This window comes from Oculina patagonica, chromosome 2 (assembly GCF_052425735.1).
Source record: "Oculina patagonica isolate OP01 chromosome 2, crgOcupat, whole genome shotgun sequence".
Lineage (NCBI taxonomy): Eukaryota > Metazoa > Cnidaria > Anthozoa > Scleractinia > Oculinidae > Oculina > Oculina patagonica.
Window position 1 is genome coordinate 19,456,581 of NC_135759.1, and position 26,569 is coordinate 19,483,149.

The window sequence follows — 26,569 nt, forward strand, 5'->3', positions numbered from 1 at the left end:
CCGTAGGGTAGATTGAAATGGACAAACAAACTCGCAACTATGGAGGAACAAAAGTGTGAATCCTATTAAACCTCGTTAACGCTCGACAATGTCAAACCCAAGTTAATTATACAGAAAATGTCTTTTTTCTGTTTGAAAACCGTTTTCTTTCTACATTATACACAGGCTTGTTGAACTTCTTTCCCTGCTATTCAAAGCAAAGCATGTGCTGATCTTTGCAGTTTTCCAAACCATAGTTCGTTCAGTATGTATAAATGGCACAGGAATTGCTTCTACTGTTTCCCTACTTCGCCAATTTGTCACTTTAGGTTAAATACAGTACTTACCCGCTTATAAGAACCCATTTTTTCAAATTTAGCCTAAACGGGTTCTTATGTAAATGGCGCTTAGTGGAATTTTAGGCTACGCAGGTTCTTAAATAGGTTCTTATTTAATGAGAAATATATTATACACCTGTGAATGGTAGAAAGGTGGCATGTATATTAATTTAATGCCAAAACAGGGTCTTTTTTGTTTAATAAGCAACTTTCAAACTTGTTTATTAAGCCAAAAAGACGCCTTGTTTAATAAACAAGAAAATTTGGAGTCCGAAAACAATTTGGGAGTCCGAAAAACATTATTTATACCAAATTTAGAAGTGTATACATGTTAAAGTTCACTACTTTCGAGTTATGTTTTTTTGCATGAAGTTTTTTTTAGGTTAATTTCTATAAGAACCTTTCTATAAGAACCTGTTTCAAATTTTAGGCTAAATAGGTTCTTATGTAAATGGGGTCTAAATTGATATTTTTAGGCTAACAGGTTCTTAAATTGCAGGTTCTTATAAGCGGGTAAGTACTGTAATGAAATTTCAACCACCACAACTGAAACATTTGAAATTAAGTTGTCACAAGGACTTGGCTACATTCAAATTCCATGGAAGCTTTTGTCTTCTCGATCTGGAGTCAAAACTAAAATCTTTAGTCACCAACGCTGGATGACAATCACCAGCCTTCTGTTCTCAGTTTCTCGTGATGTCTTTGACCTATAAAACCTTTCACTGGCGAAAAAGTTAACCTCAAATTCCACTTTATCCATTTTGGGGGATCAAGATATATTCATGTTAGTTCACTCTGTGTAATCTTCTTTGTCTTATTTTAAATAATCCAATGAGCAAAAAAACTTCGGTTTTATTCACGATTTTTTTTTGGCAGTGCTAGCGATTCGACCGGTCGCGCTCTATCTTTGAAACAGAATTCTCCGCAATACAGTCTTAAGATTATCACCGTAATACCCGTACAGTATGGGATCTATCGCTGCATTGAAAACAATCAAAAGTTGAGAAGATGTCCAAACGAAACGAGAAGGGGATACTTTAAAATACTTCAGTGTTCGAATGATCATAAAAGGAGACCAACACAACACAAACGCTATTGTTAAAGCAGCAAGTGTCTTCGCAACTTTCTTATGTCGTCGATTACAAAACGAGTTCTGTATCGGTACAACTCTCAAACGAAGAGCGCGATGAATTTGACTTTGCGTGAAAATCATATACAACAAGGGAATAACAAAGAAGAACATCGCGTGCAAACTATAGTATATTTGTCGGCCAGTTTCTCCCCATCTTGTATTGGCGCAAACAGCTCTACCTTCTTCGGTTGTTTGGACGCGATAAATATGCAGCAAAGGTGAGCAGACGGCTAAGCAAAGCACCCAGATTATGAGCGGTTTGCAGTGATCTCTGTTTGGCCTGATTCTAATCCTAGCGTTGAAGGGATGTTTAATGGCCTTCAGTCGTTCATAGCTTATGATCACAAGTGTAGTTATTGAAGTTGTATAGGTAGTCTCAATAAGGAATCCTTGAACTTTGCAAGTGATGTCACCTCCTACCCAACGCCACAAAAAGCTGATGGCGTTAAGAAGTGAAAGTAAAGTAAACAAGAGATCTGCAGACGCCAAATTTGCCACCAAACACATAAATGGAAAACATCTTCGCTTCAACGCCTTGTAGCAGGTTATCATGACCAACACATTACCGACCGTTGACAAAATGAAAATAGTGGTATAAATCGCACAAAAGAAAACCAGCATGAATGGAGTTATACCTTCGCTGTTTGCCATCTTCGACAGTACACTTTATTTTTTGATTATGATAATATTTGCCCGAAAGCCCTGAAGGTTGTCGACGGTTGAAATGTTTCTCCGGCTTTCATATAGAGGTGTCCATCCGAGCATTTAGACTTTTACCTGATATCTAAAGATGTGAACTGAAGACGCTTCTGCTTGTTGGAAAAATTCACTTTTTTCGGCACTCTTAGTCTACTCTTATAATGTTGTTTCGTGGCCTTTGTTTAAATAGAAAAAATTATATAGTTTCAGAGGATTTAGAGCCTTCAAAAAGAAAGTAGTCTGTAAATGTCAGTTCTTTTTTCTCCTCAGCTCTTAACAGCTTTCCTGTCCTCTTAAATTGAATATTCCGTTAGTATTTACTTCTGACTTTGTGTAACGGCACCTTTCAATTATACTTAAAGAGTGCAGGCAGAACATTAAGAGTGGGTTGTCATTATCCCCGTATTCATTCCCCTGTCAACAAAGTACAATTAACGGTTATAATGTGCAGTGACCCTTAACGCCGGCGGGCGTTAAGGGTCGTTTCTGATCTCCACCTTTAAGTGATGTTTAAAGTGGTCTGTTTTTCACACTCCATATCAATTATAAAAAAAAAAATAATAAAATGGGTCATTTGGAGTGCTGCTGAATGAACATGAGTTTTTTTTTTCCTTTTTCATTGTTTGTAAGCTTCTATTGGGTGAAGGCGCAACAAAACCTGTTTTTCCTATGGCCCGGATTTATACCCAAGGCTTCTGGAAGAGATTTCTTCTTTAGCTAGTCAAAGATTTTTGCCTCACATGTTGTGGAGAGCTACTTCCTTTGTGGACACATTTCCCTTTAGATATTGACGTGATTACTCTTATTCAATGCTAATTATTACACCTTGAAAAACTACAGTCCTTTACCTAATTTAAGCCTACCTTATTGGTGTTTCCTTAAACGTTAGCACATTATTTAATTAGTATTGTTTTCCAAAAGTTTACTGATTTACATTTAGAAAATCCTCATAATTAAATATTAGCTTTTCGTTGACTAATATCACCTGCTTTAAAAACATCTGCTTGTTGACTTCAAAATATATATATTTTTTTTATGAAAGTGAGGCACGAGCAATTCTCCTAGCTGTATCCATGGTAAAAGAATTTAAAACCGTGGTGGGAACAGTGTCTTGATTGCTACCTCAGAGAAATGGACTTACATTGCATTGGGAATCATGACTTGTCGCGTTGATATCAGTGTCTCTTCAGAGCAAGTGCATGTTAATTGCTCTATTGCTGTCTATACTGCTCTCGAGTGATGGGTACCGAAAAAAGTTTGGCATGGACGACAACTGGACATGAAGTTATCGCTTATTTCAGTGTTGCAACTTCATCGGATGATGGCTGCGGGTAAATCTTGGGTTCATTTTGTTGGCTCTGTAGGAACAACTAGGTGTACACTGAAACCTGCAAATTATTGTTGACTGTAAAATATAGCACTGCAAAACGCAGATCTAAATGTCACTTTAATTAAAAAAAAATCCATGTTAACCTCAAACTTGAACCACCATACTTTAAAAGACGTCGAAGGAGACCTGCTCTCCTGCTCTCGGAGACCTGCCGTCAAATCAGTGCATCTATTGAAGACAGTCTACTCAACGTGCTCTCACGACTGGTCGATCATAACATACAAATACAGTTCGCAATGACGACTTCAGATTTCCACCGAAAAACCCATACAATAACGGATCTAGTACGGTATTAAGAAAGATCAAAAGTTGAGACACTCTCCAAACAAAGCCAGGAGATGCCATGTGAAAATAAATCAGTGTTCGTGTGACCATAAACGGAGACCAACAGAACACAAACGCTATGGTTAAAGCGGCGAGTGTCTTCGCAACCCTTCTTTGCCGTTGGTTTGATTTCGCAATAAACGAGTTCTCGATTGGCACGATAATTGTGCGGACAGTGCGAAAAATGCGACTTTGCGTAAATATCATATACAGCAACGGAATAACAAAGAAAAAAGTGGTATGCAAGCTGTAGAATATTTGCAAAACGATCTTTCCTCGTGTTGTAGTTAAGCACACAAAATTACCGTTTTCTTCCGTTTTTACGCGGTAAATGTACACTAAAGGCGAACAGACGGATAAGCTTAAACCCCAAATTACAACTAGTTTTATGTATTCTCTGTTTTGCCAGCTTCTAATTCTGACATTAAAGGGATCCGTAAGAGCCCTAAGCCTTTGATGGCTTACAATCACAAGTGTGATGATCGAAGTTGTGTAGCTCGCCTCAAGAAGGAATCCTTGAAGTTTACAAGTGCTATTGCCGCCCACCCATTGCCACAAAAAGCCGACACTGTTGAAAACTGTAAGAAAAGTAAAGGAGAGATCCGCAGTCGCTAAATTTGCCAATAACCACATGAATGGAAAATACCTCCGTTTCAAAGTTTTGTAGCAGGTCGCCAACACCCATGTATTGCCAATGGTCGACAAAATAAAAACAGTGACATAAAACGCGCAAAACAAGGCAACAGTGAGTGTCGAAAAATTGTCACTCGTCGCCATCTTGGACGGAGTTTTCAATCAAACCTTGGATGATTGTTTCTTTGAATCAATTTCTTTTCTCTTTGTTTTCTGTTGTTGATGAAGATTCTTATTTTCGTTAGACGATCTCAGATGCCTTCAATAGTCTAAACTGACGAAGTCTTGATAGCCAGTAGCTCAGCTCATTTCAAACACCAATCCTGATATATTTTTCTTATTTTTCGTTGCTTGAAATTAGTTCTCTGTGATGTGATTGTGAACTTTGTGTTCATGTAAAAATAGAGGAGATTGTCAATTCAATTGGCGGCAAATTCACATGGCCTGAAGAGGATGAACATTTATGGAAGATTACTTATGGTTTCACGGCTCGGTGTACAAGCTTCGTTGACAAATATCATGAATGTTTCATTATTGCTTACTTTATTTTGAATACTTTCAACTTCATTTTGGAGATGATTGGCATTTGTACTTTGATAACATGCAGACTCACTGTGTGTCGCCGCCATATGGCACACTTAATTTCTTTGGTAAAAACGTTTTTGGCGGCAATTCATTGGAGGGATGTTTGTTATATTTACAAAGCAGCAACATTTGCATTCTAATTTGAAAGGACAATCTCGCCCCCAGCCGTCTAATGACAAAACATTAGACATAGCCTTTTAATTATAACTGAAATTAAACCAGACGGAGTAATTAGTGAAATTTGCCGTTCGTGGATTTGAGTTCAACAACTCGCAGCAGGTCACCGCGTTTAAGGATTTTATCTCACCGTTGTATATTAGAAGACTCGCTTGACTCGTACTCATAATTTAAAAATTCCTTTTTTTTTAACAATTAATGACCCTTTTTCATTTTTTAGTTTGCTTAATTATTGATAAGAAAAGCGCATGGGAGTCGTCAGTTGTTACAGCATCCGAATGTTTTGAAGTAAAGGGAATTTTAAATGAATAAGGCACGTTTCGATTGGCTGCAAAAGTGTTTCATCAATATCATGCGTATACACAGCCAGTAATCGATTTAATTTTCGAACACAGCAGCAAAACACGAATTGAGTAAAACTGCTTATATCTCCGTATGACTTTGTATAAACGTCGCCGAAATGAACTAACAAGGACAGTCGCAGCTGAAAGGAACGAAAGGACGAAATTACATGTTTCCGTATTTCTGAAACATGACGGAAACATAGAACTCTATATCTCCGTTACGTTCATGTGTTGCGGAAACGTGAAAATCCACTTTTCTACGATAATGTACATATTATGCCAAGTATCAATTAGGCAGACTAATTTGTTGCCATTCTTTATTCATAGGCATAAAACATGTCACAAAGCACTCGACTTAATGTGATTTTATGCCTTTTCGACTTAGCCCTAAAAAATCCCCCACCCTTGCCTACCAGTTGTGCCTTGCCTGAGCACTGTTTACTCAGGGTACTGGGACAAACAAGGTATTGTAGATGGAAATTGATACTTAGGCCCCGTCCACACTGACCCGGGTAAATTTGAAAACGCATCTTTTTTTCTCCGGTTAGGCCAACCGTCCACACTGAAACGGCGTTTTCGGTCACCGAAAACGGAGCTTTTCAAAAACGCTCACCAATGAGCGTTTGGACTTGGAGCGTGAAATAGTGTATTTTTATATTTTATTGTAAATAATCTTAGAGGGCCACTGGTTTTTTAGTATTTTTTATGTTATTTTAGTGCTACCCTCGTTAAATAAAGACTTAACTTTTTTTTTTACTTACTAATGAAGCGTATCGTTTTCAAATTTACCCGGGTTAATGTGGACATTAACATTTACATTTTACGCGGCGTTTTCAAATTTCTCCGTTTTCAAATTTACCCGAGTCAGTGTGGACGGGGCCTTAGACACAAGAGGCCAAGAGAAACCAGCGGAAAATCTTAAATGAACTTCTCGTGCTAATTCTGCCACTAATTGAAAGGTCTTTTTGCCTTAAGGCTATTATTTAAACTTTCAGTATAAGAAGTGCATTTTGTTGACGAATGTTTAGAATATATTGTGAACATCGTCAATAGTCAGCAGCACCAATTCATAAAGGTGTTAGCTATAGTGACTGTGGCTGTTAGAATGTGGGATCCAATCAAAGGTTAATGGAAAGGACCACGCGTAATGAAATCAGTAAAACGTGATCACTGACTTTCGATAAAAATCAAGCTATTTTGCAAAACTCTTAACTCAGCTGGAAGAATCGTCAAATTAATATTTTAAAAATCTGCCGTAGGGCAGATTGAAATGGACAAACAAACTCGCAACTATGGCGGAACAAAAGTGTCAAACCTATTAAACCTCGTTAACGTTTGAAAATGTTAAACCTAAATTAATTATACAGAAACTGCCTTTTTTCTGCTTGAAAACCGTTTTTTTTTCCTACATTATATACACGCTTGTTTGGAACCTCATTCCCTGCAATTTAAAGCTAAGAATTTGCTGATCAGTTTGTAGTTTTCCAAACCATAGTTCGTTCAGTATCTATAAATGGCACAGGAATCGCTTCTACTGTTTCCCTACTTCGCCAATTTGTCGCTTTAGGTTATATAATGAAATTTCAACCACCACAACTGAAACATTTGAACTTAAGTTGTCACAAGGACTTGGCTACATTCAAATTCCATAGAACCTTCTGTTTTCTCGACTTGAGTCAAAACTAAAATCTTGTATATCTCGTTATTCGCGTCTGCAACATCGTTCATGTTTTGAGCTGTTTTAGTCACCAACGCTGGATGACAAAGTTCCCCGTTTCTCGTGATGTTTTTGACCTTCGTTTCAATGGCGAAAAAGTTTACCTCAAATTCCACTGTATCCATTTTGGCGGATCAAGATATGTTCATGTTAGTTCACTCTGTGTAATCTTCTTTGTCTTATTTTAAATAATCCAACCAGCAAAAAAACTTCGGTTTTATTCACAGATTTTTTTGGCAGTGCGACCGGTCGCGCTCTGTCTTTGAAACAGAATTCTCCGCAATACAGTCTTAAGATTTTCAGCGTAATACCCGTACAGTATGGGATCTATCGCTGCATTGAAAAAAATCAAAAGTTGAGAAGATGTCCAAACGAAACGAGGAGGGAATACTTTAAAATACTTCAGAGTTCGAATGATCATAAAAGGAGACCAACACAACACAAACGCTATTGTTAAAGCAGCAAGTGTCTTCGCAACTTTCTTATGTCGTCGATTAACAAACGAGTTCTGTATCGGTACAACTCTCAAGCGAAGAGCGCGATGAATTTGACTTTGCGTGAAAACCATATACAACAAGGAAATAACAAAGAAGAACATCGCGTGCAAACTGTAATATATTTGTCGACCAGTTTCTCCCCATGTTGTAGTGGCGCAAACAGATCTACCTTCTTCGGTTGTTTGGACGCGATAAATATGTAGCAAAGGTGAGCAGACGGCTAAGCAAAGCAACCAGATTATGAGTGGTTTGCTTTTGTCTCTGTTTGGCCTGATTCTAGTCCTAGCGTTGAAGGGATCTGTAATGGCCTTCAGTCTTTCACAGCTTATGATCACAAGTGTGGTTATTGAAGTTGTATAGGTAGTCTCAATAAGGAATCCTTGAACTTTGCAAGTGATTTCACCTCCTACCCAACGCCACAAAAAGCTGATGCAGTCGAGAAGTGAAAGTAAAGTAAACAAGAGATCTGCAGACGCCAAATTTGCCACCAAACACATAAATGGAAAACATCTTCGCTTCAACGCCTTGCAGCAGGTTATCATGACCAACAAATTACCGACCGTTGACAGTACGAAAATAGTGGTATAAATTGCACAGAAGAAAACCAGTATGAGTGGAGTTAAACCTTCGCTGTTTGCCATCTTCGACAGTACACTTTATTTCTTGATTATAATATTTGACTTAAAAAACCTGAAGGTTCAGTCGACGGTTGAATTGCTTCTCCGGCTTTCATATAGAGGTGTCCATCCGAGCATTCAGACGTTTTCCCGATATCTAAAAACGTGAACTGAAGCCGCTTATGCTCGTTGGAAAAATTCACTGATATTTTTCGTACTCTTGTAATGTTGTTTCATGGCCTTCTTTTAAATAGAAAGAACTATATAGCCTCAGGGGATTAAGAGCCTGCAAAAAGAAAGTAGTCAGTCAATGTCACTACTTTTTTCTCCTCTTAACAGGTTTCCTGTCATCTTAAATTAAATATTCCGTTACCTTTCAATTATATCCAAAGAGGGCAGGCAGAACATTAAGAGTGGGTTGTCATTTTCCCTGTATTCATTCCCCTGTCAACAAAGTACAATTAACGGTTATACTGTGCAGTGACCTTAAACGCCGACGGGCGTTAAGGGTCGTTGCTGATCTCCACCTTTAAGTGACGCTTAAAGTGGTCTGTTTTGCACACTTCATATTAATTATGAAAATGATAAATGGGTTATTTAGAGTGCTGCTAAATGAGCATGATTTTTTTTTTCATTGTCTATAAGCCCCTATTGGGATAAAGCGCTTTCAAAGAACAAAACCTGTTTTGCCCATGACCCGGATGTATACCAAAGGCTTCAGGAAGAAATTTCTTCCAGTCAAAGATTTTTACCCCACTCGGTGTGGTAAGTTACTTCTTTTGTAGAGATAACTCTCAGTAGATATTAATGTAATTACTGTTATTCACACCTTGAGTAACTAAAAGCCGTTTACCTCATTTGAGATATATAGCCTTCCTTATTGGGGCTTCCTTACGTTAGCACATAATTTAATAAGTATTGTTTTCCAAGAGCTTATTAACGTTTAGAAATCCTCATAATTAAATATTAGCTTTTCGTTGACTAATAACACCTGCCTCCCTTCTTCTGCTGTTTGCAATTGAATTCAAAGAGTACATGTTTTATATTTTTTTCCCTTGATGAAAGTGAGGCGCGGAGAATTCTTGTAATGAAAATCATGACTTGTCAGGTTGATATCAGTGTCTCGCGGAATATAAATGAAATATTTTGCTTTAGAGCAAGTGTTTACTGTTTTATAGCTGTCTATACTGCTCTCAAGTGAGTAATACCGAACGAAGTTTGGCATGGGCGACGACTGGACATGCGTTATCGCCGCTTATTTCAGTGTCGCAACTTTATCGCATGGCCGGTGGGTACATCCTGGTTGCTTTACACAGAGCTAAATGCCCCTTTAAATTAAAATAACCCGAAGTCAACCCTTAGCTTGAGGAACAATTTAAGAGACGTCGAGGGAGACCTTCTGCTCTCGTTGCCGTCAAATCAGTGTATCTATTGAAGACATTCTTCTCAACGTATACTCTCACGACTCGTCGATCATAATACAGTTCTAATTTTTTAAAAAGAAGCCTTCGCAGTGAAGACTTTAGGTTTCCACCGAAAAACCCGTACAATAACGGATCTAGTACGGTATTAAGAAGGATCAAAAGTTGAGACACTCTCCAAACGAAGCCAGGAGAAGTCATGTGAAAATAAATCAGTGTTCGTGTGACCATAAAAGGAGATCGACATAACACAAACGCTATGGTTAAAGCGACGAGTGTCTTCGCAACCCTTCTGTGTCGTTGATTTGATTTCGTAAGAAACGAGTTCTCGATTGGAACGATGTTTGTGCGGAGAGTGCGAAAAATGCGACTTTGCGTAAATATCAGGTACAACAAAGGAATAACAAAGAAAAAAGCTGTATGTAAACTGTAGTATATTTGCGGGAGGATGTTTCCCCAAGTCGATGTAACACAAGCAACTTCGCCGTTGTTGTCCGTTTTCACGTGGTAAATGTGCACCAAAGGTGAACAGACAGCTAAGCTCAAACTCCAAATAATATTTGGTTTTATGTATTCTTTGTTTTGCCAGCTTCTAATTCTGGCATTAAAGGGATCCGTAAGAGCCCTTAGCCTTTGATGGCTTACAATCACAAGTGTGATGATCGAAGTTGTGTAGCTCGCCTCAAGAAGGAATCCTTAAAGTTTACAAGTGCTATTGCCGCCCTCCCATTGCCACAAAAAGCCGACATAGTTAAAAACTGTGAGAAAAGTAAAGAAGAGATCTGCAGTCGGTAAATTTGCCAATAACCACATGAATGGAAAATATCTCCGTTTCAAAGTCTTGTAGCAGGTTACGAAGACCCATGTATTACCAAAGGTTGATAAAACAAAAACAGTGACATAAAACACGCAGAACAAGACAACAACGAGTGTCGAAAAATTTTCCCTTGTCGCCATCTTTGACGAATCTTCTGTCATACCTTTGATGATGTTTATTTGAAACAAAAACTTTCTTCTTTGTTTTCTGTAGTCAATGAAGATTCTTTTTTTTTCTTTGTTGATCCCGAATGTCTCCAATTTTTTAAATTGGCGTAGCTCTGCACAGCTCAGCTAGTTTCAAAAAGCCAGATCAGATTTGTTGATTCTGCTTGATATCCTTTCCTTATGATGTGGTTGTGTCCTTTGTCTTAATGTAGAAATACACAGGGGCGTAGCCAGGATTCTTCCAGAGGTACGCATAATTTTACAAATCACCCCCTTCTTCCTCTCTTCCCCTCGCGTCTCGAATCTTCCTTTTTTTATTTTTTGTTTAAATTTTGTTTAGGATGTGAGTGTGATGGTGAGGTTAAGCGTTCTATCTTTATGTGAAATGGCAACAGTCATAAATAATCAGCCGGTCTCTCGTTACAACCACAGAGCTAATTTTCTGTCTTTCTTTCCTCCCAGCGAAATCAGATCGGATCAGAATGACCTAATCTAAAGTTCTTTTCAATTCTTTCACGGATTTCTTAATACATGTAGATATATTCCAGTTTATTTCCTTTTCCAAAATCTCTATTTTCTACCTTTACAGGTACGAATGTGGTGCGTCAGTGCGCACAGGCAGCTACGCCCCTGTCTTATCGCGGGAAAGCCAGCTTAAGCCTTTATATCTTCAAAGGCGCCCTAGTTGCTCAATTGCAATGCCACCGTTTAGCTTTGAACTCTCGCACGCTCTCATTGACCCTCGCCAACTTTTTATGTGTCGACAAAATGTTTCACTCGTCGATCTAATTGATGTTACTGGCATGCTCTGTTTCGTTAATTCTCCGTGGTCCGTAGTTAAAGAAAACACTAAAATCACCAATAATCTAAATGCAACATTAGCTTAAAATCTTTTCTTTGTCCTGAATGAACTCTTAGGGTTTCCACATGAAACCGATCGTGGCGATCCGGATCAAAGGTCTCGAAAGCAAGGCTCACTAACATAATAAGTATTCGATGTTAACTATACTTACCGATGACGTTTGATGTATATAACGGCCACGTTTCTAGCGAGGTCTTACACCAGAATGAAGGTTTAGGGTTTGAATATTGACGCTAATATTCAACAAAAGATCATCAAGAGAGTTCCGCTGGAGAATGAAATCGCTTTCACGAGCTCATGACTTCTTTACGTCCGCAAAGGTTTGCTTTTAAAGGCGTCAAAACACCAACAAAGCAGCTGTGGTAACAGAGTCGACGGCTCGTGTTTTCACAGCTTTTGCGCGAGTTTTGTTAATTAGATACGAAATAAGTCAGAGAGAAAGAGAGAGAAAGTGAAAATTAGAAACAGCTGTTGTTACACGAAATTTTGATTCTAAGAAAAAAAATGTTATTTTGTAGTTATATTGTTGATGACGATCATTACGAAAACGATAAAAAGAAACCACTATATTGGCCTTTCGAGTCATTCTCTTCTTACGGTTACATACAAATTAAGCGAAACAATTTTAACAGGAAGCGTTTTTTAAAATCGTTAGGTTAATATAGTTTGTGGTGACTTAGTTTAAAACATCGCGCTTTAAGTTTTTAGTTAATCCTTAAATTACCACGTTTCTGGGATTTTTTTAGCAGTTTTCTGGCCTTAGGCAATCTTTCGAATTTCGTAATTGCATAAAAGAAGCTCAAGTAAAAATAAAATTATGTGCTGTCTCAAAACACTGAGGGCTCAAATTTTCATTGTGACGTCAGTATTCAGCCGTTGCTTTCTTGATAAGCGAGCACACGGGCTCGAATCTGGCAAAATTTTCGTTTATTGCTGGTTTGCAGCTGACGTCACAGTAGCCATGTTGGATGACAGGAACAAAGCGTTCTCCGCCATTGGGAACTAAACTTTTTTATCATGCAAATTCCGCAAAACAATGTTTTATTGTTTTGTCAACCAACATGGCCGCCTTGTCACGTGGTTGCAAACAAGATTTTTTCGAGTCATTTTCCAATACAAAAGCCCCCAGGCTAGCATCATTAAGCTAGAATGGTGGGTAGAGGCAAACGTCTGAAAGAAACCAGAGGTGGGAGATGATTTGACGATGATTGGAACGCCAAAAACATTTGTATCGAAACATGGCGGTTCATGAGTGAAGTTGTCTTTCTGGCCGTTCTGTGGATGGATTCCGAGACCTACCAAGGCAATTTGGGCAACTTTTGACTATCAAAGAATGCAGTCGGTGCAGTATTTTGCCGGTAGGATTGGGTGGCTCGACACTTATAAAAACACATATGAAATAGAGGTAGGTGGACCTCCATTTCGCCGACAAGGCAGGATTCCTTTCGGTCACCGATAAGGAAATTACAGGTTTGCAAACATTGCTCTAATCGAATGGTAATTGCTCAGTCTGCTGTAAGATTGATGAAATTTTTTCTTGGTGAACGGAAAGGAATAGGCTTGAAGTTTGCTTTGAGGAGACACTTAAAATAATTCAATGTTCGAATGATCATAAAAGGAGACCAGCACAACACAAACGCTATTGTTAAAGCAGCAAGTGTCTTCGCAACTTTCTTATGTCGTCGGACCATATTCCGAAAGATTTCGGAAAGCTTTCGGAAGGTAGCCAAGCGTAGTCATTTCACGCGTGGTGCACAGGAATTCGATGTTGTGCTCAACTCGAAACAATAGGAAATCCCAGAGCACAAAATTATTCAAAACTACGAGATCGCTTCAATATTTACTCAATTTTGCGTTTTTGTTATACAACCTTAGAAGTTTTCAATGAACATGAAATTCAGGGATTGTGTAGTGTACTGATCAATTGCCACCCTGAAAAATTTTGGAGAAAATTCATCGACGAGTTTTGAAATAATCCCTTTTTTGCGAAAGTAGCGGTAAAATTGGTAAATAGAGCTAAACATTGAGCTTCACTATGATTCATATATTCCATATTTTTCGAAATCGCGCAATTCTACCTACTTCTTACGGTTTGGATATCGTATATGGGACATTTGTAAAAGGAATGAGGTTGAAGTGTTATCTTTATTTTACGCATAAATTATACCATCTAAAAAGAAATTCAAAGATATTTCAAAATTCCTCTTGTAGATTTCGATAAAACTCCGCAGAGCTGAAGGCAAACACCCACGGTATACGTAGTGTGGAGGATCTCGAGAGAAAATGCGGTTATGGGCTTAAATTGGATTCAGAGCAAAAACCTGTGTGACGTCATTATCACGTGTTATTCATTCCGATCTCCCAAAAATGTATATCATATTTCGGTTCAGTCTTTGTGTAATCCATGTGATATAGTGGATATGTCATTGACATTAATCCCTTTAAGTATGAGGGTTTCAAAGTTGATCGGTATCGCTAGAGAAAAACTGGGTCGAGCCACCTTAACAGCTTTCCTGTCATCTTAAATTAAATATTCCGTCACCTTTCAATTATATCCAAAGAGGGTAGGCAGAACATTAAGAGTGGGTTGTCATTTTCCCCGTATTCATTCCCCTGACAACAAAGTACAATTAACGGTTATTCTGTGCAGTGACCCTTAACGCCGGCGGGCGTTAAGGGTCGTCGCTGATCTCCACCTTTAAGTGATACTTAAAGTGGTCTGTTTTTCACACTCCATATCAATTATAAAAATTAAAAAATGGGTCATTTGGAGTGCTGCTGTATAAACCCTTTTTTTTTTCTTTTTTCATTGTTTGTAAGCTTCTATTGGGTGAAGACGCAACAAAACCTGTTTTGCCTATTTATACCCAAGGCTTCCGGAAGTGACGCCTTCTATAGCTAGTCAAAGATTTTTGCCTCACTTGTTGTGGAGAGCTATTTCCTTTGTAGACATATTGCCCTTTCAAAATTGATGTGATTACTGTTATTCAATGAAAATTATTACACCTGGAAAAACTACAGTCCTTTATCTAATTTAAGGCTACCTTATTGGTGCTTCCTTATACGTTAGCACATTATTTAATTAGTATTGTTTTCCAAAAATGTATTTACATTTAGAAATCCTCATAATTAAATATTAGCTTTTCGTTGACTAATATCACCTGCTTCAAAAACTTCTGCTTGTTGACTTCAAAATATATATATATTTTTTTAAGAAAGTGAGGCACGAGCAATTCTCCTAGCTGTATCCATGGTAAAAGAATTTAAAACCGTGGTGGGAACAGTGTCTTGATTGCTACCTCTGAATGGACTTACATTGCATTGGAAATCATGACTTGTCGCGTTGATATCAGTGTCTCTTCAGAGCAAGTGTTAAGGTGTATAGGGTTTTTGGGGGTTGGTGGGGGGGGAAGGTTTTAATTGCTGTATTGCTGTCTATACTGCTCTCGAGTGATGGATACCGAAAAAAGTTTGGCATGGACGACAACTGGACATGAAGTTATTGCTTATTTCAGTGTTGCAACTTCATCGGATGATGGCTGCGGGTATATCTTGGGTTCTTTTTGTTGGCTCTGTAGGAACAACTAGGTGTACACTGAAACCTGCAAATTATTGTTGACTGTAAAATATAGCACTGCAAAACACAAATCTAAATGTCACTTTAATTTAAAAAAATCCAGGTGAACCTCAAACTTGAACCACCATACTTTAAAAGACGTCGAGGGAGACCTGCTCTCGTTGCCGTCAAATCAGTGCATCTATTGAAGACAGTCTACTCAACGTGCTCTCACGACTCGTCGATCATAACATAAAAATACAGTTCGCAATGAAGACTTCAGATTTCCACCGAAAAACCCATACAATAACGGATCTAGTACGGTATTAAGAAAGATCAAAAATTGAGACACTCGCCAAACAAAGCCAGGAGATGCCATGTGAAAATAAATCAGTGTTCGTGTTACCATAAACGGAGACCAACAGAACACAAACGCTATGGTTAAAGCGGCGAGTGTCTTCGCAAACCTTCTTTGCCGTTGGTTTGATTTCGCAATAAACGTGTTCTCGATTGGCACGATAATTGTGCGGAGAGTGCGAAAAATGCGACTTTGCGTAAATATCATATACAACAACGGAATAACAAAGAAAAAAGTCGTATGCAAGCTGTAGAATATTTGCAAAACGATGTTTCCTCGTGTTGTAGTCAAGCAAACAACATCACCGTCTTCCTCCGTTTTTACGCGGTAAATGTACACTAAAGGCGAACAGACGAATAAGCTTAAACCCCAAATTACAACTAGTTTTATGTATTCTCTGTTTTGCCAGCTTCTAATTCTTGCATTAAAAGGATCCGTGAGAGCCCTAAGCCTTTGATGACTTACAATCACAAGTGTGATGATCGAAGTTGTGTAGCTCGCCTCAAGAAGGAATCCTTGAAGTTTACAAGTGCTATTGCCGCCCACCCATTGCCACAAAAAGCCGACACTGTTGAAAACTGTAAGAAAAGTAAAGGAGAGATCCGCAGTCGCTAAATTTGCCAATAACCACATGAATGGAAAATACCTCCGTTTCAAAGTCTTGTAGCAGGTCGCCAACACCCATGTATTACCGATGGTCGACAAAATAAAAACAGTGGCATAAAACGCGCAAAACAAGGCAACAGTGAGTGTCGAAAAATCGTCACTTGTCGCCATCTTGGACGAATTTTCACTGAAACCTTAGATGATTCTTTCTTTGAATCAATTTCTTTCCTCTTTGTTTTCTGTTGTTGATGAAGATTCCTGTTTTCGTTAGACGATCTCAGATGCCTTCAATAGTCTAAACTGACGAAGTCTTGATAGCTCATCTCATTTCAAACACCAATCCAGATAAATTTTTCTTATTTTTCGCTGCTTGAAATTAGTTCTCTGTGACGTGATTGTGTACTTTGTGTTCATGTCAGAATAGAGGAGATTGTCAATTCAATTGGCGGCAAATTCACATGGCCTGAAGAGGATGAACATTTATGGAAGATTACTTATGGTTTCACGCCTCGGTGTACAAGCTTCGTTGACAATTATCATGAATGTTTCTATTGCTTACCGTATTTTCTCGATTAAACGCCGGGCTCCGAATAAACGCCGGGTCTCCAAGGTGGAGTGGTAAATAAGCCGTTCAGGCATTTTTTTCGAGGTGTAACATGCTTCAGGTATAATGGCAAGATGCATTCATGTCACAAATAATGATTAAAAGCCCTTTCATAATACAAATTTTGCTCGAATAAACTGCACCATTCAAATAAACGCCGGATCCACAAAGCCAAGTTTAAAATAAACGCCGGGGGCGTTTAATTGAGAAAATACGGTACTTTATTTTGAATACTGTCAACTTCATTTTGGAGATGATTGGCATTTGTACTTTGATAACATGCAGACTCACTGTGTGTCGCCGCCATATGGCACACTTTATTTCTTTAGTTAAAAACGTTTTTGGCGGCAATTCATTGGAGGGATGTTTGTTATATTTACAAAGCAGCAACATTTGCATTCTAATTTGAAAGGACAATCTCGCCCCCAGCCGTTTAGTGACAAAGCATTAGACATAGCCTTTTAATTATAACTGAAATTAAACCAGACGGAGTAATAAGTCAAATTTGCCGTTCATGGATTTGAGTTCAACAACTCGCAGCAGGTCACCGAGTTTAAGGATTTTATCTCACCGTTGTGTATTGGGAGATTCGCTTTGTATGTACCTCAACCGTTAGGACTATCTTACTATACGTCAGTAAACACCCCAATGTCAATATTATTAACTCGTACCAGGAGCCCATTACTAGTAATGGGTTCCTGCTCGTACTCAAAATTTAAAAAGGGCATTGTAAATAATGCATCAACCTTATTTTTTTTGAAATTACCAATCTACAAGCCGCTAAAATATTCATTTTTTTTTTCAACAATGACCCTTGTTGTAGGCGTTCATTTTTTAGTTTGCTTAATTATTGATAAGAAAAGCGCATGGGAGTCGTCAATTGTTACAAAGGGAATTTTAAATGAAATTATGGGCAGCTATGAATAACGCACCTTTCGATTGGCTGCAAAAGTGTTTCATCAACAACATGCGTGACACAACCAGTAAACGTTTTAATTTTCGAACACAGCAGCAAAATACGAATTGAGTAAAACTGCTTATATCTCCGTATGACTTTGTATAAAAGTCGCTGAAATGAACTAACAATGACAGCTGCAGCTGAAAGGAAAAGTTATAATGTGGTTCGCAGTTACCAGGCATAGCGTATCTCTCATTTTCGTAACCCCTATATTACCATGTGTGTACTGACTCAATGCACTGCTTTCTGGAAACCCTGTCTAAAGGAAAGAAACAAACGCAATGTAAATTACACGTTCTTTGCTGATTTTAGATTTGGGAAGCCACGAAAAATTCAATTCTCTCCATTTCCTCTAAATAAGATATGAAGACATGAATCATAAAGGAGGGTCAAGACTATGGACCATCGAGCGGTATCTTTCTTTCTCTGAGTTTCCTTTTTAGCAAAAGAGAAAGTGACCGAGAGTCCTCACACGGCTTTTGTCGTTTCGATGTTAAGTTTAACCCTTTCAGTGCCAATTTCCCCAAAACCGTGTTTTGTTACCGTTTATTTGAATATTTTGGTGCTACGATCCTTAATTTCCCTTAACTTTCCTAAAAAAGCACTTTTTCACACTGCAGCAAGATTTTGATGAAGATTTCATAAAAAATGTGTACAGCATTTTACTTTGGCACATGCGCATAAGCGTTCCCATTTTTTTCTTGCTTCTCCTTCCGTTTTTCTATGCTTTATTATTTCCACCCATTACTCTACACATCCTTCCTTTTGGCCAAAAACGTTTCATGAACTCATAAGTAAACCCTGAAAAGAGGACCTCGATCAATTACAGGTGTTTTGGCCTGTTGGGAACAGCGTTGCGTATCACCAAAATCTGCTGGCGTGCAAATTGATGACGTCAAAAGTGGTTTATTGACTGCTCCTCTAAATGTCGACAAAAGTCGACTTTGGCACTGAAACGGTAAAGACGAGACCTCACGAAACCGATTAACAACAGCTAGTGCCGCTTCTACTGATGCAACATTTGGCATCATCGCCAATTGACTTTACATAGGGAATTCCAACGTATTAAAGACCTTGCAAAAGTCCAGAGGCAACAAAATTCCAGTGCTTTGGTCTTTTTTCATTTGTTCTAAAAGATCGCTTATAAGCCTACTTTTCTTTCAATATACCTCTCGTTAACAAATTCCGTTTGATCAGAATGTATCAGATTGGGAAAGACAGGTTCAATTCTCTTCACTATTGCTTCCGACGCTATTTTGTAATCTACTTTGTAAAGTGTAATCGGTCTCCAGTTTTCTAAGTTAATAACGATTCTTCTTCTTTTGTTATTAAGGTTATCTCACCCCTGCGTTGAGAAATAGAAAGGAACCCTGTTTCATGAGCAGCGTTGAGACATTCGACAATATCATTCCCTAGAATGTCAAAAAGACTCTTTATAAAATTCCAATTGTAAAGACATCTTCTCCAGGTGATTTTCCATTGCTGAATGAGTTCAATGTTTTTTTCCGTGCATCATAACTTAGATGACCCTCCAATTTATCTCGTTCATCATAAGAAAGTTGTGGAATATCAACATTTTGACAGAATTAATCAAACTCGGACTGAGTTGCCGAGGTTTTTGATGTATAAAATGTTCTTGTTGTATGACTCAATTGTTCGCAAGATCAGCGTTGAGGAAGATTGAGAGTTGAGACACTCTCCAAAAAAGTCCAAGGGAAGCCAAGTGAGAGTAAATCAGTGTTCGAGTGATCATAAAAGGAGACCAACAGAACACAAACGCTATTGTTAAAGCTGCTAGTGTCTTTGCAACCTTAATGTGTCGTTGATTTGATTTCGAAATAAACGAATTACTAACTGGCATAGAGTTTGTTCGGAGAGCACGAAAAATGCGGCTTTGCGTAAAAATCATGTACAGCAAAGGTATGACAAAGAAAAACGTCGTGTGTAAACTGTAGTATATTTGGGGAACGATGTTTCCCCGTGTTGTAGTTAAACAAACAACATCACCGTCCTCTTTCGTTTCGACGCTGTAAATGTAGACTAAAGGCGAACAGACGGCTAAGCTGAAACCCAAAATCATAACCAATTTGATGTATTCTCTGCTTGACCAACTTCTTATTCTAGCATTGAAGGGATCAGTAAGGGCCTGTAGCCTTTGATAGCTTATCAGTCCCAAGTGTGATGATTGAGGTTGTGTAGCTCGCCTCCAGAAGAAACCCCTGAAGTTTACAGCTACAATCGCCGCCCACCCATTGCCACAAATAGCCGACGCCGGTGAACAATGAAAGAAAAGTAAAGGAGAGATCCGCAGTCGCTAGATTTGCTAATAACCACATAAATGGAGCACATCTTCGCCTCAATGTTTTGTAGCAGATTATGATGACCCACGTATTACCAACAGTCGACAAGACAAAAAGAGCGGTGTAAAATAAGCTGAATAAAACGTAGGCGAGTGTCGAGAAATTGTCACCTGCTGCCATCTTTGCCGATTTTTTGTCGAGTGCGAATAATTTTCCCCTTGATTTCCTCTTCACCTTGGCCAAATAATACAAGTGTAAGAATGGCGAAATTGAGCGAGATTGAGTGAGATTGGCGAAACTGAGTGAAATTGCTTTTTTCCGCTTTACATTATTGTTAACTTGCTTCCTTTACCAATAACTGAATATTTTACTATTGCTTTCTTTATTCAGCTTGAAAAAGACGAAAACAAAAATATAAATAAATTTGCATTTTTATTGTACTTCGATGCGATTAGCTGTCATGTTGCTTCATACAGCACACTACTTTGTTGGCAATGGGTCTTTTCGGCGATTTCTGATAGGACGGGCGTCTTTGTTCAGCTTTTTTTGCAATTTCCAGTAGAATAAGTGAAATTTTGACTCCATTAATATAATAACATTTAGCGTTAAATCGTTTCTCTCGCAAAACAAAATAGGTAGGCAGGGTTTGTTATTGTCTTTGACAAATATACCTTTGAGCACATTAAAAATTGTATTGAAGGTCCAGGAACATCTGTATGTTACTAAGTTCAACGATATGTTTATGATGTTGATTCGTAAAAAAGTAGCCTGCGCCATAGACGAAACTAAACCCTTGGTTGCCGGGGCTAGATTACGCCTGCGACGTAGGCTATAAAAAGCCACTTTCTCTAATATTCACAGAGTATTTTCTTGATTTTTATTCCAAAAACAATGATATTTAATTAAACGTTGTTGTTGATGCAGTCAGGTAAAACCCTTTTAAAACTAATTATTATTCTAGATCAGTCATGTTTACGAACTGCCCCCTTGTACTGTTATTTACTTAAGCTCGTCATCTGCTCTGTGCACAAGTTTTCCATTTACCAATGACATCTAATCCTGAACGTATTGACCTACTGAAGCGTTCGTGTAATATAAGTGTTTTTAGTGATTAAGTCTAACAGTTTTCCAAAATGAAAGAAGGAAGCGCGCAATTGTAAGACCCGCCTTGTAATTGTTTGAACGTAATAAATACGGAGGCGACATAAGGGAGCAAGCGAGAAAAGTAGTGTTACACGTATTTTGATTTCAATTTACTTTGGTGGAAAAATGACATCTTGTTTCCGCGACAGTTTACATGTACTGATCGGTTTTGCAACTCCGTGTGACGATACAAATTGTAGTGCCTTCACTGGTTGCGTTGAACTTGAGCAGCATCAATATCAGCAGGATTTGAAAATATAGTCGTTGGATTAACCACAGAATTTTATTATGCTTCAATGCAATGTATCGATAACTGGGTTAATAAATAAAAGAAGGCATTGTGGATGAAAATTGATACTCAGATAAAAGAGGTAAGGGCCTGTTTACAAGAAGGTCTCCCTTTTTAGGAGGGTTACCCTCCTCTATTGTTTTCCTTGGTTTCGTTAACATGCGTAAAAGCTCGAGGGTTACCCTCCTAGGAGATCAGGTTTAGGGCGATCAGATTACTGTTAACTAATAATAAACATGGCTACACACAGTTATAGCTGAATAATCCTGGAGAATGTTTTCGGGGGAACTATGCTAGCAAAAGCGGCAAAACCAAGCCGTAACTTTGCAGAACGTCAGAGCGACAGTCAGGACAACAGTTTGGCTGCTGGAATAGAACATTCTCCTGCCCAATTAATAGGCGAAAATCTTGACCAAAACAAACGTTCCACAGACGGAACCGTACTTGATCATCCACAAAAATAAAACAAACGGAAAAGAAAAAGCGGCCAATTGACCAGACTCTTTAAAAAAGGCGAAAACGCGGACATGGGCGCCCGTGGCCGTTGAACGGATTCTCAAATTTATCAAAGTGTACAAGACGAAGTGAGAATTCAACGGCTTCAGTTATATACAAAATACAATTAACGGTTATTCTGCGCAGTGACTGTTTGCCGACGGGCGTTAAGTGGTCTGTTTTGCACACTTCATATTAATAGGCCATTTTTGAGTTATCCTTTGCCTCATGTTTCAAAACGAGTCTACGTGCGAAACCATTCAAATGAAAATGAGTTTCATCTTTTCATGCAAATCAAACTCATTTTCATTTGAATGGTTTCGCACGTAGAGTCGTTTTGAAACAGAGGCAAAGGGTAACGCGGAAATGGCCTATTATGAAAGTGATAAAATGAGTTATTTAAAGTGCTGCTAAATGAGCATGATTTTTTTTTTTCATTGTCTATAAGCTCCTATTGGGCGAAAGCGCTTTCAAAGAACAAAACCTGTTTTGTCCATGACCCGGATGTATACCAAAGCCTTCAGGAAGAAATTTCTTCTAGTCAAAGATTTTTCCCTCACTCGGTGTGGTAAGTTACTTCTTTTGTAGAGGTAACTCTCAGTAGATATTAATGTAATTACTGTTATTCACACCTTGAGAAGCTAAAAGCCGTTTACCTTATTTGAGATATAAAGCCTTCCTTATTGGGGCTTCCTTACGTTAGCACATAATTTAATTAGTATTGTGTTCCAAAAGCTTATTTACGTTTAGAAATCCTCATAATTTTAAAAATATTGGCTTCTCGTTGACCAATAACACCTGCCTCGAAGCCTTCTTCTGCTGTTTGCAATTAAATTCAAAGATTACATGTTTTTTTTTTTTCCTGGATGAAAGTAAGGCACGGAGAATTCTTGTAATGAAAATCATGACTTGTCAGGTTGATATCAGTGTCTCTCGGAATATAAATGAAAGATTTTTCTTTAGAGCAAGTGTTTACTGCTATATTGCTGTCTATACTGCTCTTAAGTGAGAGATACCGAACGAAGTTTGGCATGTGTGACGACTGGACATGCGTTATCGTCGGTTAGTTCAGTCTTGCAACTTTATGGCATGGCTGACGGGTATATCCTGGTTGCTTTAGGCTTTGTAGGAACAATCAGGTGCACACTGAAACCTTCAAATTATTGTTGATTGGAAAATATAGCACTGCATTTCACGGAGCTAAATGCCACTTTAATTTAAAATAACTCCAATTCAACCCTAAACTTGAATCACCATCCTTTCAGTCGAGGGAGACCTTCTGCTCTCGTTGCCGTCAAATCAGTGCATCTATTGAAGACAATCTTCTCAACGTTCTCTCACGACTCGTCGATCATAACATAAATTATTTTTTTCTGAAGCATCTTTCCGGTCCGGAATCCGGAATCCTTGAATTTGATTGGCTGTTGACGCGCGTTCCGCCGGTCCAGTTTTTTCCTATCCGCACCGGCTTTGCGAATTTTTTAAATTTGGTCGCTGGACTAACAAACACATGAAAGTTTCGGGGGTGGAAGAGGAATAATGTGATGTTGATTATTCCATTATTCCGACTCAAAAATTTCCGTTATTCCATTATTCCAGGCACGAAAAGATCATTATTCCGTTCGACAAAGTCTATTTATTCCGCAAAAATAAGCTTAACTTACCTTCGTTTAACCGACAGTCGTCTGCAGTATTCTTGAAGTTATCTGGATTATGCTAATTTTAAACTCAAGAATATTAAAAAAGTAGCTTTTATTCGATTATATGGCAAACTTCTACCTTTAACTGTTTTCCAGTTATTTTTTTAGGATATAAACAAGACTGCGTTCCATTTATAACCACTAGGTAACAATAAATCGTCGTTCTTCAGTATAACTTAGCTGTGAACATCAAAAAGGCACGATTCCGCTCTACAGGTTAATGCTTATATTAGTTTCGAATGCGGCGATTTCGGCCACAATGAAGTAGATAACATAACAACATTCGAGGACAAAATCTAAACATTAATCGTCAGAAATTAAACCAGTAAAAACCCATGCACTTGTTACTAACTTTTCCTGTCGTTGCCGCCTACCGCATTAGCATCTAACGATTCTCAAGCTGAATAGTCGTCTTTATCAGCCTCTCTCTTAGGCAAATCTGGAGTCAGACTATTGACATCGTGTATCGTGTTAACGTGATATAAAAGTCAAAACAGTTTACAAAATCTTTCCTTTGATCCTATAATAGCAATTGCATGACAAAAAAATCGGCTAACAACTTCAATCGTAAAATACTGAGTAGCCTTAAAAACCATTCCACAGTACATATCTTGACGAGCCACCGAAAACTGAGTGGATAAGGAAACCTATAGATCCGATAAATTAAAGTCAAATAACTGAAACTCTACCGATCGCAACAATCATCACCACGACCATTCTCATTTGTTACATACTGTATTCTCGACTGACCTGGTGTTGCCATTTCATCAATGCACAAGTAATGTACACTGTCACGAGAAACTTTGAATAAATACTCAACAAAGCCTCAGTCTCGAGGTCAAGCGACCACTTCTAGTTGTTACAGAAACTCTTGGTTCGAATGACTCGGGCTCACCGTTTTCTTCATCATCGGATGATTCTGAAGCGACGTCGCTATCTGGACCTCCTTTCAACTGCCTCTCGAGTCTGTCCACGTCTGCCTGGCAAATGATGTAAAATCTCCCTTGATCATCTTCACCTAATCCTACGTCAACTTTGTCAATGACGGTGTATGGCGAATTATGCGTGTCCCTATTTCCTTCGCGAAAGACAAATATGTCATCTGAAGACGAATTCGCAAGCCATGTGATATCCATAGCTCCATCTAGGAAAACAATGTCAACGGATGATCTTTGCTTTACAACTAGGTCTTTGTTCAACAATGCCAGGAGAAATTCCCACTCTTCCCTTTTTCTAGCATGTCTGACAGCCACTACATCACCTTTCGTAAGCCAGCTGTGTTGGCATGGGATCATCTTCGCGCATTAATGAGAAGAAAGACTCTATACCTAGGGTAACCAAAGATGCAAAACAGATTTTCTGTGTAATGGAACTTACATGGATCTCTTCAAAGAGGTTTACCAAGCGCCCAAGGGACTTGTACATGAGTACAAATGATCTTCGGGTGGAATATGGAATGATTTGATCAGGGCCTTGCGTTGACCTCCTTCCAGTTATTTTACGATTCTCTTCTTCCCATTTGAAAAGAAAGTCGACCACTCCATCCACCACTTTCATGCCTCCTTCAAAACTCCTTGGAGGGTTACCATCATTAACGCGTTTATGATCCAGACGAAAAAGGTTTTCGTATTCATAGAAGACGCTGCAGATCTTTCGCAATGGGTCGCCTGAAGTAACAACACGAATAGCCCCGTTTCCACTATCACATAAAACAACAGTATTGCCAAAGAGGGTAATGCCATGAGGACAGTTCAGCTTAGCCGAGGGGCCAGTGCCATCTACAGTCCCTGAGTTCTTGTCCTGACCGACCCAAGCATGAACAGTGTAGTTGGGCTTCCCCCATTGTTGAACTTCCAAGACAACATGGGATACAGAATCTGTTATGAACAACTTGGTTCCCGTTTTTGGCATGGCGATTCCTGACGGGCAGCGCAAAAGAGGCGATGTGATGACCTGCAGTACAGCACCGGTGAACGCATGGCACACTAGGACTTCCGGCTTTGCTGGATGAGAATTTGCCACCAACAGTCGTAGGTCGATGTATTGGACAGAAACGGGAATAAAACATGCTTTGCCAACTGGTGCCAGGGTCATCTGGGATAGTCTTCCACGTAATTTCGCTTTTTCCAGAGCAACGACGTCTTCAATTCTGAAAATACACAACTGTTTCGTATCGGTGACATAGAATTCCGGATACTATTTATCCATTCGTCTCCCAGAACAAATCCCAAATGGCCACTGCAAACACACCGCTGGACGTTGCCTTGAAATAAGCTCAAGAGTACTCACAGGGGCAATTTTCTCTTTTGGGTCACTGGCCGGGTCACAATCCTCCTCTTCCACGTTTTCTCCAGACTCAATTATATCTGCAGCATGCTGACTTCTTCTACCCTTGGATACAAATATTTCAATGTCAACCACACGCACAGAACCGTTGGATGAGTCACAGACAAAAAGGAGTGTTTCCCAAATGCAGATTCCAGAAGGATCTGCGAAATGAGCTCGTCTTCCATCTTTCATCCCTGGTTTACCAGCTGTTCCAGCAACTACAGCTACATTTGATGGACTGTGAAAGTCACTTGTCACTACTTGATTCTTTTTTAGGTCTGTAAAGAAGAGACGCCCAGTTACCTCATGAACGGTTAGGTCTACAGGACATTCAATGCATCCAGGTCGATTTTGCCTCCAGAAAGTGTACACCTCTGGTATTAGTGTCACAACAATGGGTCCGCTTGGGATGGCACGTTGCACTTCTGGACCTAAGACTTCAATTGCTGTTTCAACCGACATCCTGTCTTAATTTTTAAGTGATTTTAAGGACACGGCCTTTCTCATTAACTGCGAGATGACTGGGTTGGAAT

At 38.8% G+C, this 26,569-nt stretch overlaps 4 protein-coding genes and 2 pseudogenes across 4 annotated transcripts; all 6 read right to left on the reverse strand.

Moving 5' to 3' along the window:
* Nucleotides 1-684: 684 nt before the first annotated feature.
* On the reverse strand, nucleotides 685-2,977 carry LOC144641821 (QRFP-like peptide receptor). The gene has a single exon (XM_078500842.1). The coding sequence runs from the start codon at nucleotides 2,098-2,100 to the stop codon at nucleotides 1,219-1,221; it is 882 nt and encodes a 293-aa protein (XP_078356968.1). The 5' UTR covers nucleotides 2,101-2,977; the 3' UTR covers nucleotides 685-1,218.
* Nucleotides 2,978-3,724: 747 nt separating this feature from the next.
* On the reverse strand, nucleotides 3,725-5,306 carry LOC144642200 (galanin receptor 2b-like). The gene has a single exon (XM_078501183.1). It carries the CDS (start codon nucleotides 4,637-4,639, stop codon nucleotides 3,725-3,727), a length of 915 nt encoding a protein of 304 aa, XP_078357309.1. The 5' UTR covers nucleotides 4,640-5,306.
* A 2,229-nt stretch (nucleotides 5,307-7,535) lies between these two features.
* Nucleotides 7,536-8,606, reverse strand: LOC144642201 (galanin receptor 2a-like). The gene has a single exon (XM_078501184.1). The coding sequence runs from the start codon at nucleotides 8,454-8,456 to the stop codon at nucleotides 7,536-7,538; it is 921 nt and encodes a 306-aa protein (XP_078357310.1). The 5' UTR covers nucleotides 8,457-8,606.
* A 1,184-nt stretch (nucleotides 8,607-9,790) lies between these two features.
* LOC144642202 (neuropeptide Y receptor type 6-like) lies at nucleotides 9,791-10,819 on the reverse strand (annotated as a pseudogene).
* Nucleotides 10,820-15,121: 4,302 nt separating this feature from the next.
* LOC144641822 (galanin receptor 2b-like) lies at nucleotides 15,122-16,534 on the reverse strand. The gene has a single exon (XM_078500843.1). The coding sequence runs from the start codon at nucleotides 16,388-16,390 to the stop codon at nucleotides 15,476-15,478; it is 915 nt and encodes a 304-aa protein (XP_078356969.1). The 5' UTR covers nucleotides 16,391-16,534; the 3' UTR covers nucleotides 15,122-15,475.
* A 2,895-nt stretch (nucleotides 16,535-19,429) lies between these two features.
* Nucleotides 19,430-20,311, reverse strand: LOC144642203 (QRFP-like peptide receptor; annotated as a pseudogene).
* Nucleotides 20,312-26,569: the final 6,258 nt, after the last annotated feature.

Coding starts and splice junctions, on each gene's coding strand:
- LOC144641822 (XM_078500843.1), bottom strand. CDS start 16,390: ATGGCGACAAGTGACGATTTTTCGACACTCACTGTTGCCTTGTTTTGC.
- LOC144642201 (XM_078501184.1), bottom strand. CDS start 8,456: ATGGCAAACAGCGAAGGTTTAACTCCACTCATACTGGTTTTCTTCTGT.
- LOC144641821 (XM_078500842.1), bottom strand. CDS start 2,100: ATGGCAAACAGCGAAGGTATAACTCCATTCATGCTGGTTTTCTTTTGT.
- LOC144642200 (XM_078501183.1), bottom strand. CDS start 4,639: ATGGCGACGAGTGACAATTTTTCGACACTCACTGTTGCCTTGTTTTGC.